The 12,436-nt window shown below is 37.1% G+C and overlaps 2 protein-coding genes across 8 annotated transcripts in view; both read right to left on the bottom strand.

Moving 5' to 3' along the window:
* mpped1 (metallophosphoesterase domain containing 1) overlaps positions 1–8,872 on the bottom strand; it is a 63,332-nt gene extending 54,460 nt beyond the window's left edge. For 3 of the 4 annotated variants that reach the window (XM_058773116.1, XM_058773115.1, XM_058773113.1), the window contains exons 1-4: positions 8,671–8,872; positions 8,359–8,571; positions 6,898–7,278; positions 6,107–6,288 (exon numbers count right to left, since the gene is read on the bottom strand). In XM_058773116.1, the coding sequence (XP_058629099.1) occupies positions 6,107–6,288; positions 6,898–7,064 (349 nt within the window). In that variant the 5' untranslated portion in view covers positions 7,065–7,278; positions 8,359–8,571; positions 8,671–8,872. Of the gene's footprint in view, positions 1–6,106; positions 6,289–6,897; positions 7,279–8,358; positions 8,585–8,670 lie in introns of all 4 variants that reach the window. The other variant, XM_058773114.1, reaches the window with a different exon arrangement.
* A 611-nt stretch (positions 8,873–9,483) lies between these two features.
* The window catches only part of scube1 (signal peptide, CUB domain, EGF-like 1), a 73,908-nt gene continuing 70,955 nt past the window's right edge, over positions 9,484–12,436 (bottom strand). For all 4 annotated transcript variants that reach the window (XM_058773237.1, XM_058773236.1, XM_058773238.1 and 1 more), the window contains 2 exons: positions 12,061–12,140; positions 9,484–11,973 (listed from right to left, as the gene is read on the bottom strand). In XM_058773237.1, the coding sequence (XP_058629220.1) occupies positions 11,821–11,973; positions 12,061–12,140 (233 nt within the window). In that variant the 3' untranslated portion in view covers positions 9,484–11,820. The remainder of the gene's footprint in view (positions 11,974–12,060; positions 12,141–12,436) is intronic.

The raw sequence follows: 12,436 nt of genomic DNA, 5'->3' as shown, positions 1-12,436 counted from the left end.
ATAAGTATTCCATATTGTGTTTATGTTGTGCACCATCGGTTTCACATACATGTGTAGGCACTGCAAAAGTGTGAAAATCTCCCGGTGCATATGTTCATCTCCATGCACTCATTGCCTTTCTTTTCTCTCCTTCTTGTGCTTCCTTTCTCTCTCATATAGATTCCACAAACGGCCTGACTCCTTCAAAGGCAGAATTACAGAGAGAATCACCATTTTACAATGGAGTCATTCTCTTAGAAACACAAAGCAAAAAAAAAAAGTCTTTGGAAGCAATCAATCACACAAATACAAAACGCCAGCAAGAGGGAGGATGGAAAAGACGAGCCCAAAGCTTTTGTGATGAGAAGGAGCGGGAAACGGGAAAGAAAAAAGCATGCCGATTTCAGCCCAAAACGCCTAATCCGGACACACGGACGAGTGTGTGCTGCTTGTTGTTATTAGTTTCTATCTTCTTGGGCCCTTTGTCTTTGATTTCAAAAGCACTTCCAAGGCAGCAATAGCTTAAATTTCACTGTGAATCTGACAGACAGCTTCTGTTCTTTTCACTTCAAAAAGAGCACAATTAAAGTGGATGAATGCAGGCCCGTGCATGTTCACACAGACACATACGTGCAGCGAGAATAGCATGCTCAACAACTCAGACACACACACACACACACACACACACACACACACAAGCGCTTGTCATACAAAACATCTCATACAAAGACATTCTTAAACATGTCTTGTGAGCTACAACATTGACATATTTGTGTGTGTGTGTGTGTGTGTGTGTGGTGTGGACCATTAGAATCAGGGTTTTAGAGGTGCATAAGCCCAGAGGAAGTGTCCGGATTTGAGTGCTATTGTCATTTCTGTTCTAGTGGGTGGTCTTTGGACTTTGATGGAGCAAATCCTCCAACCTCCAAAATTCAGAGCTCATTCAAGAGGATTATGGTGCTGTCTCGAGCTGTGTGTGTGATGCTTCAGACATTCCGCGAGACGTTTGCCACCTACGTGATACGTGCACTTTCTTGTAAGTTGGCTGGCTGAGAAAGTATCAGCCAACGACATAACTGTGCATTTAACACATATGCCACAAATGAAATTTAATCATGGCATATTGTGAAAAATAAATGGAAAATCACAGAGCTTGAGAGTACATGACATTAAATGATTTTGTCATATTTAGGCAAAAGACAAAAAAACATTGCAGTTTCAGTTTAAAACTGTCATGCTGTCATGTTGCATTTGCAGTGCATTCACTATAGATAAATAATTCATGTCACTACAATACATCAAAAGGAAAATATGAAAATACCTGCCCCTCTTTATAAATTTTCTCTGTTTATCACAGTGTTCATCATTCGATATTCATATTTTGAGTTTTTAACAGATTTTTGAAACTTCCTATACATCCAAAAGTGAAGACAATGGTGCTGATTGATTAAATGTTGTGTTTAGTTTGTTTATCTTAATTCAGGATTTTTTTTTAATGAAAGAACAAACCCATACAATTTTTTTTTTCACTATCATTTTAACCCTCTCTCTGACCCTTTTTAACTATTAACATGCTTTTAAGATGTCTATGTCTATGTAAATGCCCTCTTCACATGTGAAATGGGTAGCAATGCTTTGCTATGTGAGCTGTGGGTTTTTTGGTTTGCACCATCCCATACTTCTATAACAGCTACTTTGCAAAGTATCAACAGATTCATGAAACAATCCGTGAAATGTGCCACTTGAAGTGTAAAGTTCGAATGTGGGCGGCCATGTGTTTATCTATCTGAAGTTAAGGAAGCACAGAACGAAAAGGTTTTTTTTTTTTTTTAGCTTAGTTTGAATAGATGGGCTTTTTGGACTGAGTTCATGTTTTCATAGTGCATCAAACACTTTTATTTTAAAAGATCAAGGGAGATTTGATTTCTCGTGATATAACCGCTTTTAAAGCATATTTGTGACATCTGATTTATTTAGTACATGCTTCTCACTTGTTTCAACCCTTCGGTTCGCCCTATTCCCTCTTTTTAGATCTTTTTTCAGTTCATAATCCCGGCTCAACAGAAAACAGTGACGCTTTGAAGAAGTGGAGTGAAGAATCTTTCTGCCAAAGTGCACAAACACACAAACAGTGTAGGTGTTCTTTGTGTTTCTTCATATGCCCATGTGAAATGTAAACATACAGTATTATAAGAGGAACACACACACACACACACACACACACACAGCATCCACCCATGCATAAGCATTCAGTCTCAAACACAAACTCACACACAGGTGGCAGGGCACAAGGTGAGAACACAAACTGGATCTGTACATAAAACTACATGTCTGAATATAATTGTACATAAAACAACAGAGATTGAAATAATTGAAATGACAATTTTTTCTTTAAGTACTCTTTTTTTTTTTTCCTGTCCAGAATGCTTTTAATTTTCGAAAAAAGTGCATTTCTCTTTTCTTGTTTTTACATTATAAAATTTTAGTTTGCTCCTAAACCATACTACAAAATACCTGAAGAATGAGTTGTATGGGCTGCATTTGTAGAGCTTTTATTTCCATTTTAAATCCTGACAGGTCATGATCACTATGAATTGTCATTTAATGGAAAAGAGAAATACATCTTTCAAAATTTCTCCTTTGTTTTCCAATAGCAAAATAAAAGCACACAGTTAAACAATGACAGAAATGTCATTTTTGGGCTAACTATTCTATTACTGTTTAAATTAATATTCCATGTAAAAAGCAAGAAAAGCATTTAAGAAAAAGATAAGATGTTACAGTACTTAACAAACGATATCCTGTACACACACAGGTCCACAGACACAAAGTATTCAACCACAAAACTAAACAAAGAGTTCATCTTTGTCTGAGATTGTTTTACACTTTAAGAGAAAAACCGTAAAGGAGTGTCAAGCTTCCTCGTTAATAATCCACAGCTAAACCTTCAGCTGAGTAAACCCATGGCAGGGTAAAAAAAAAAAAAAAAAACACGCAAAAAAAGAGAGCTGTAGAGCTTGAAGGGAGAAAAAGGGAGAGCACATTAAAGTTTCATGACGGTTTTCTCTCCAGATACAGACCAGAGAGGGAGAATGGAGGGAAAACTCCAAAGTTGAGAGGAGAGAGAGGGAAAAGAAAAGGAGTGAGAAAGGTGTAAACTTTTCTCCCAAGATTCTTCCACCCCACACACTCAAACACACATCTCACACAGCCCACGCAGCTGTCACATCACCATTGGGCTAATATATTATTCATAATGTGGACAGGACAGAACAAGACGGGAGAACTACCGAACCTTCCTGACCTGAGAGAAAGAAAAGTATATTATCCATTTCAACCCGCTTCTCTAACCCTGGTCTGCACATAATGACTTCCACACAGAAAAAGTGTATGAGAAACAATGCAAGAACAGATTCATACTCAAAATTCAGCCTTGGCTATGCTGCAAATTCTCTTAAACTTACAGAAAACTCCTGTGAAAAACCTTTAAGTGCTCAAACAAGCTATCTTCATCTGAAATTGGACTGGACTACTACTGGAGTCCGTGCTGACATAACTTACTAAAACTATTGATTGTATTCTTCAGCAAAACACCCTGCCAGTACAGCAGATTTCAGCCATGTCTATGATCTCCAGAAAGGTTGTAGTATCACTTGTGATTACTGGGAATTCATGTCAGATCTTTCCTTTTACGAAGTTCTTGAAAGATCCAAGAAATGATCCTACAGCATGTTCTCCGGTCGGTGTATGCCCGAAGGATACAAGAGGAAGACAAACACAGTTTCTTGCGCTAGTACAGTTGTTAAGCAGGCAAATACAAATGATTCAAGACCGATAAATACAAACAGAGACCTTTGAAGATACAGATTTGCTTTAACTGTGCTTCGACACTTCTGCTACACATTAATATATTAGCAGCACTGTTAATTCATGAACATCTGTACATCCTAACGGTTTCTTCTGTCTAGTTCAAATTAACTGGTTGGGCAAACAAATCAGCAAATGAGACAACGCTGTAATCATTTCTCACATGAGTGAAAAATAAGCATTTTTGTCATCTTGTCAAAAGACAAAAACGCTCTTTTCATAAAGAATAAAAAAATAAAAAGTACATTATGTAAAAAGGTACTAAATGACCAATAGCTTAAGAATGGACATCTACAAGTCACAAGAGCGGTCAAATGGTCAAAACACTGCAGCGACAATATAATCATGAGCAGTAGCGTATGTCAATTAATAAATCTAATAAATCTTATATATGAATTATTACCTAGGAAACCCTATAATTGAAGATAAAGAAACCACATTATTTTGGCAGATTAGTAAATTATTACATAGACATTACAACAAGTGGCTTTAGAAGACAACAAATTATTGATTTCTATATCCCTGATCAGAAGTCTATCAGTCCACAGCAATCTATTCTGCAATGTTTTTGTGTATGTAAACACACACAAGATAGACATCTTTGATTGCGGTGACACATCTTACTGTTTATTTCCAGTGTCTCACACCATGAGCGCCATTTTATTATAGCATCCAGCTATGCTAAAACACACAATATAGTAACAACTATGACACATAACACCAGTTTACTATGCTATTCCAGTTTTACCCTACCTGATAACTAGAGTTTGGAACCACGTCATCCACTACAATACACAAATTCATGCGCTTCCAGACCTTCTCTGAGTTTCTTTATTGCACGCTGTATTCTCCAGGCCTACTTTGAGGTCTAAGGTGATAAGTACCCCAAACTGGCTAAAATATTAAAGCTGACAAGTTCAAGCAGTCTCGAAGAGCCCAGACAAAAAAATTACAGTGTGGAAGCAAAAAGGAAAAAATATAACGGACAAGGAAGAAGGCCATGAGACTAGGTTAGAGTTAAGAGCTTCACCATATGTGAAGGTCTGTGTGAGACTGTGTGTACTGCGTGAGTGTGTATTTGCACACACTTTAAAGTATTGTGAGGTAAAAAGTAAATCATATCTCTAAGGATTGTTGCTGGATGAAGAAAGGAAGCATGTGCGCTGCGAGTTCTCTCAGATACACAGGAGCAAAGATACAGAGATGAGAAAAAGAACCACGTTATAAATATTTATACAGAGACAAACGCGAGAACAAAAGCGAGAACTTCCTTTTTGGCACAGGGACGGCGTGCCAGAAAGAAAAAGAGAGGCAGGACAGCAGAGAATCAATAGTAGGAAAGAAGATGAGACGCACGAGCGGGAGTCTTAATCTGACTGGTGTCTCCTGCACCCCGCTGACTAACCTCCATCCATCCATCCAGATCTCCTGCTTTCTATTCCCTCTCCTGAAACAACACCAGTCATCCTTCTGATTCTCTTTATTACTGAGCCATCCTCATCTTTTTGGACATGCACATGTGTACATAGCAGTTATAAATAAAAAAAATATCATGACAATGACCTCTACATGCTTCTGATGGTCTATAAGATAAACATCTTAAACCTCCATATTCTCCTTGTGATAAAAGGACTGTTACCAATTTTTTCAGGATTTCAGATAAAAGATCTCTGTGTTTTATTGCCTATTGAGATATTAAATAATAAAATTAACAATAAAAATTTATATTTAAAAAAGGCTTTTGAGTTTATACATCAGGCAAGTTTATGAACAATATCATTGACGTAAATATATCTACTGTAGCTGACATCAAAAAGCTATGAAGGTTCAGAATGAGCTGTTTTGCATCTCAGTTACAATAAATAGTCTTTTTTGGACTAGTGCTGTATGTTTTCATAGTACATAATTCATTATTTCAAAAATCTAGGCTTCTGCAGATTTTGAACATGCAACATTCACAGATCTACACACATCCCACATTTCTTGCATGTTAATTTATTTAATACTTTGGCTAATATAATTATGCTTTTTGCTATGAATAAGACTGCAGCTCTCTCGGCTCTGTTTAATGTTTGATCATATTTAAATCCAAAAAATCAGTGCAGAAAATTCATTAAAAAGTATGCAGATTTAACCCTATGACACTTTTTAGAGATGCAATGACCCCATAAATGTATTGTGTAAAATTTTTGATCTGACCTTAATTTAAGTCGCTGACAAAAGCTTCTTAAGGAAGAGAACAAAAAAAATAAATTCTCACCAAGCCAGTCGTTAAACTTCTTGACTTCGCTGGGCAGGCCGAGCTCTGTGAAGTCTCCAGCGTGCAGTAAGACGTCACCGTACGGCATCTGAATAGTGTCAGTGCGTGAGTGCGTGTCAGAGATACAGACAAACCGCGTGTAGCCCGGGGGCTTGGGGGTGTCGTGGGGTAACGGATCTACCCTGTGGAGAGACAGAAGGAGAGAAAGAGGTGTGGAATACATAAGGTTATATATCGTTCTCTCACGGCTTTGCAGTTGTATTTGCAGAAACGGGTCTCTGAGGGACATGGCAGAGTTTTGAATAAGAATGGCCCACTTTAGAGCATCTCCTACTGGGTCGACCACACAGACTCTACCGACGACACACACAGGTACAAACTCACAGACATTCATACACACATACACATTTGCAAATATATAGTTGTGACCTGGTTTCCTTAGTAAATTAGCATGAATAAAAATAAATAAGAGAAACAATTGAAACAAACAACGCTCATGGTGTAAGATGCTTAAAAACAGCATAAATTTTGACGCAGTAACCAAACATACCCATCTAAATGTTCATGGTTGTAGCAACAGAGTTTTAAAAGTGATGAACATCCCCTGAGAGAATTTTAACATGCAAACTGTCAGTTAAAGCAAAGCATGCTGTCAGAATGCAAACTAAAGTGCTGCTGCTGCTAAAAATCTAAATTGAAATGAAATAAAAAAAAAAATACACAAGACAGTTTATGGACAACTAGTCAACCATATATGATCCATACAAATTGTGCATGTGTGAGTTTCTTACATATGGACGTGGGGCGGCTGGAAGCGACCCTGGTTGATGTTGTAGAAGGTAAAGGCTTGAGTCGGGTTGGCGCTGTATTCGTCCACCTCTACCACTCCTCTTCCGCTTCTCTGAGACTGTTGCTGCTGTCGTCGGGCTGCCATGATTTCGGAAAGTGTGAAAGCCATGGCAACACACACACACTATCGCTTTCTCTCTCACACACACGCACACTTGTCCGGCGGTGCTTGTTTAAAGGGCCTCCACTGGGGTGAGATGGTGCAAGTCTTTGGGACGGTCCAGGACCGTATTCAGTGGTTGGCCCACCGTACAGCTCCGCTGCTGGGACTGTGAGCCTGCATGCTTCCCCTCAATCACAATACACCAGCGGCCACAATACACCTGAGGAAAAAAGGTACGAGATACAAGATAAAGGGAGATGTGAGCGGTGACAGCGGCATATTATCAAAACCCACAATCAGACGTGCGGTTGACGGCGGTATGTCCCACTCTCCTGTGTGTTAGTGCCGAGATCTTACACAAAGCCATGGTAACCATTCTGTCACGATTTCTATGTCTAACAATAGAGTTCCCTGCACTTTCAAGACGGCAGAAAAAAAGATGCGACGCAACAGAGACAATTGTTTGGGAAGAAAGAGGACACAAAAGCCCTCTAAAAGAAAGGGGAGCTTAAATGTTATTTCGAACTGAAATAACACGGAGGGAAGAAGCTGAAAGCTTTCTACTCCATTCCTTGAGAATTACACGAGTGCTCAAACCATTTAGAATCACTTAAAAAAAAAATTGTGATATGAATTTTTTTTCTACATAAAAGATGGATGATGACTAAGCAAACTAAGTAAAACTATGCGGGAGAGAAGCTTTGAATAATAGTAGCAGTAGTGAAAACTAAACAAAAATATCATATATTACTCTTGCAAAAAAAGTAATGTGGTGATACCGTGGTAAACTATAGAAATCAGATGTTAAAAGTATGATACTTAGACTGAATGTTTACCATGTATAGTATTTTGCCTTTTACTAAAATGAAGACAATCAAGGTATTAACATACTACATGTCAAAAAACATGGTATTATCACTGTATCATGTACAAAAATTAATACCAACATACTTGCTGGCATTTTTAGTGAGTGTAACATGGTTCACAAAAAGAGTCTAAATTAGCATGATAAGCATAATAACTTGCTTTTCACCGAGTCTTAATTTTACAAGGTGTCCTTTGCCAGATGAACACTGTATGGCGTTAAGGAATTTGTTTAGGTAACAAAAAATAAGCCCAATATCAATGCCAAAAAATCAATCACACACGTTTAACAAGCGCTCAGGAATTGACTGTATCTATGGTAACTGTCTCCGCTTTCCAAACAGACGAGCATCATTTATAAAAACGCACTCTTATACATATTCATGCATATTCAAAAGATTTGCGGTGCTGATTTACATATCAAAAATATACTCACCTATTCAAACTCAATTGTCTGACGGCGATACGTTTTCGGAGACTTGCAGGTAAAGACGTCTAACCGGGAAGAGCTCCTCTGTTTGCAGAGGACCGCGCTGGTTTGTTTGAACTGAAGTCGCGTGGTGCCCCGGTATGTGTGTGTGTTTCTCGCGGTCGGAGACACTCCCCCTCCGCTGCTCTGGATCTTTCTCTCCTCCTCCTGCGAATCCTACTATGGCCAAGAGCTTTCAGTCAAGTAACTTCATTAATAATCATAAAAAAGCCTCTCGCTGTTGCTAATAGAACCGGTTTTGTTGTTGGTGTAACTTACTGTATTCGTAGAGAAAGAAATCATTTGCGCCATTCGCGACGCATTATGATATTATATTCGATATTAATTTCACAAATTCCATGTTATTATGTTATTTGATAGTTCTGTACACAATTAATTGTACTTTTGGACGTTTTTTTTATCGTTATATACACCTTAAACGCTAAAGCGCGCTCAAACAGAAATCTTTCCTCAGCGGAATCAAAACCAACGTCAGTCTCCCATTCACCCAATCAGCAGGCGTCTACTGTGTTAACGTCAAGTACGTAATTAATATTCATGAGACAATCCTTTCCCGTAGTAGGATGTGTTAATTCTCCCGTCAGGTCAGTTGTTTCAGTCAGAGAAGATGGCTTAATATTTTATATATCTGCCGTCTATATCTATAACTTTTCTGTGCTGTCTAATTAAAGATGGTATTTTTTGTCTGACATTGACTTGCATTTAAGTAGCGGTAGCTTTTTAAAACGTAATCATGGTCTTGTCCTGTCTGGTAGTTATGAAAATACAAAATATCAGCCTTTTACTTTACAAATGAGTTGAAATATTCTGAAAAAGCAAATAAAAAATAATCAGTAAAAATTAATTCGAAATTGCTTGCGAAATCTTGGTGCACACTGCCCCTTTGAGGGGAGACATCAGTATTATATTTTAGGATATATATTAACACAAGAGGGCGACATTCATTCACAATGCCGTTAGGTGACATTAGGGTCACTTTTCCTAATTTCTTAATTCATTTGAACTAATATACTAATAATTAGTATATAATCAACAAATGTTTCAAATGAAAGGTCAGCACAAGACACAGCATGAGATTTGAATGATTTATTAATAAAGTGAGGTCTTAACAATAGTTCCCATTTTCTTCTACACATCTTCTGGGGTTGATTTCACACTGCAGAACTGTTCATTCTTCTGTAATGCAGTCATTTATCATGATGGGAAGCATACTATCAAACACAGCCTTCCAGAACAGTCCTGTACATGTTAAGACTGTCACCTTCCCCAGTATATTGTTTCCTTCTACTGTAAATATTAACTTAAAAAAACTAACATTTGTACATCATTTACACATCTGTATTCATAAAGCTTACAATTCACGCCAGCAGCAGTCTTGAGTCACTCTCTCCATCTGAGGGGCAAAGTACTTATATCTGTGTGTGAAGCCATGGAGGCGTGTGTATTAGTTGATTTTACATGTCAAACATTCGTCGTCTTCTTTTCTAATGGCAACAGTTCCTCAAATAACCACATGCCTTTGTTTTAGTAATCAAATGAGACTATAACATGTGATTAACAAAAAAAAAAAAAAAACATAAAATATCAAAGACAACCTGCGGTTATCTCACAAATCATAAATTACTGTGATAGCATAATAATACGGATTAGGTAATGGATTTGTGTGTGCATGCATGAAGGTATGTTTATTTATGCTCGATGCAAGAGTGAATGTGTTTCCCTGTCCATATGTGGATATTAGAAATACAAGCATGAATAAGTGCTCATATAACAAAGCAGCTTTAGAATGATCACTCAGTCCCTCCCTCCCAAACTGGAATATATGCAAAACAACACAGAATACTGTAAAATGACAGTTAATATTATCTGTATTTCTGTGACTTTATGGCACATTTAGATGTTTGTGGTTTGATTTAGATTTCTCTGCCTCTTCTCTCACTCCTCTACAGTCCATAGACTTGCAAAAAAAGATCACTATATCAGTTTTCACAAAATGGGCAAAAAATATTAAATAAAACTGTACCAGAACTACATATAGACACTCACACTATCATTTTTTGTTTGTTTGCTTTCCTACAAGCGCATTCTGCTGATTTATGAGGGGAAATGATCTGATCTCTGGATTTTTTTCAGCCAGCCAACATTAACACACTTAAGGCATGTCATCTGTTCAACAAACAGTGTCTGATTTTCATCCACAGTTCAACAAGAAGAGCAAAATAATGTGTCTTTGTGCACAGCACAAAGGTGATATGTTATTACTATGTAATACATGTAGTATAACTATGTAATAGACCATAAGACGCTTAATCCAAATGGAATTCTTTGTTGTTCTGAATCAAATCTCTCCCTTTCCATGAGTTTATAACACAACCAGCTCAAACAAAAATCTGACTTGCCAAAAATTGCCATATTTACAATTTCTCCAAATGTTCCATGCACAATGACAGCCAGGTTAATGACAAACTCATTGCACCATGTGATATTAAAACACATGATAGAAGCAATATTATACTTGTCAGGCTTGGTACAGACCCAATGAAACATTATGGTACTTCAACACTTTTTTTTTTTATATTAAACTGCAAAAAACCTTATTATGAGATGCTTATTTATGAAATCTGTTTCTGTTTTCAGGAGAGAGATAGGTGAAAATATCTTTCTGCATCCTGTAGAGGGGAAGTTTGGACATTTCATGTTTCTACAACCAAAGTAAAACATCTCTATACAACAAAAACATTAAGAAAAACTTAGATTCCTTACTCTCTACAATATAAAATTCAAGTGCAATTGAAGCTCCAAATACTAGTTAAACAACGTACACATAACTCTAACTCTCGTACCAACAGGTAGTCTTTGTCTTTTATCTTGTTTTGTTTTTTTTTCTTTTTTTTCATTTATCTGGCTTTGTCTTTCATGTTGTGGTCAGAGCAGAAAGTGATTCCTTTCTCATACAGTTTGAAAAGAAAACTTTAAGTGCACTAGGATATTAAAACCCCTTGTGCACATTAGGGGCATGAAAATAACCTTTTCAAAACAAGAATATATGCGTGTCTGTATGTGTCCCAATACGCTAAAAGCTTGCACATAATTTTTTGTCCGCACACACACACACACACACACACACACACACACACACACACACACACACACATATATACATACATACATATACAAATATATACTGTAGATATCAAACATCCAAAGAGGGCTTTTGCAAAATCAAGCACATAAATATTAGCAAACAAAAAACAAAGACAAAAAGGGACAAATGGACAAATCTCAGACAGGAAGAAGGCCAAACGTCTTTATCTTCTTGCAGTAGTGAGGCCTTCTGGGAGCTAGTGGAGAAAAGACAGGAAGAGAGATGGGGATAGAGCCGGGGTCGTGGAAGAAATGTTCGGGTTTCTATTTATACGGCCGTAGAAACCTGGAGACTTTGGAGCGTAGCAGTTTGATAAAGGAACGTGGGAACATCTCCTTTGATTCCTGCACGGTGTATTTAAAGTAGTTATGAGGGTGAGCCAGCACATCAAACAGAGCTTTAATCAGCTTCTTATCCTGAAAACACAGAAACAGAGAATTAAAAGTGGTAGATAAAGTTAAGTTTGTCTACAGTTGCTTGCTGTAGTGAAAACATACGCTCACTTTTAATATCTCCTGGTGGTTTTCTGAGGCGTAAAGTCGACCATCTCGAACAATGTCCTCTATAAGTTGCTGGTAGTCTTCTGTAAAGACAAACACACATTGCTTTCATCAACAAAAACTGATGTATGCAGTATTTATTATTTATGGGGTTTTTTTTTTTTTTTTACAATTTACAGTCTCTACTGATTTTCAAATCTATTTTGTACCATATATCAATTTTGGAAATATTTATTAATGTAAAAAGGCTGTATTTATTTAATAAAAAATACAGCAAAAACAGTAATATTGTGAAATATTACAGTTTAAAATAACTCTTTTCTATTTTAGTATGTTTTAAAATAATTAAAAATGTATTTATTTAAAAATTATTCCTGTG

The sequence above is a fragment of the Onychostoma macrolepis genome, chromosome 04, assembly GCF_012432095.1.
Source record: "Onychostoma macrolepis isolate SWU-2019 chromosome 04, ASM1243209v1, whole genome shotgun sequence".
Taxonomy (NCBI): Eukaryota; Metazoa; Chordata; class Actinopteri; order Cypriniformes; family Cyprinidae; genus Onychostoma; species Onychostoma macrolepis.
Note: the sequence above shows the minus strand (reverse complement) of the source record. Positions and strands in the feature narration are given on the sequence as shown.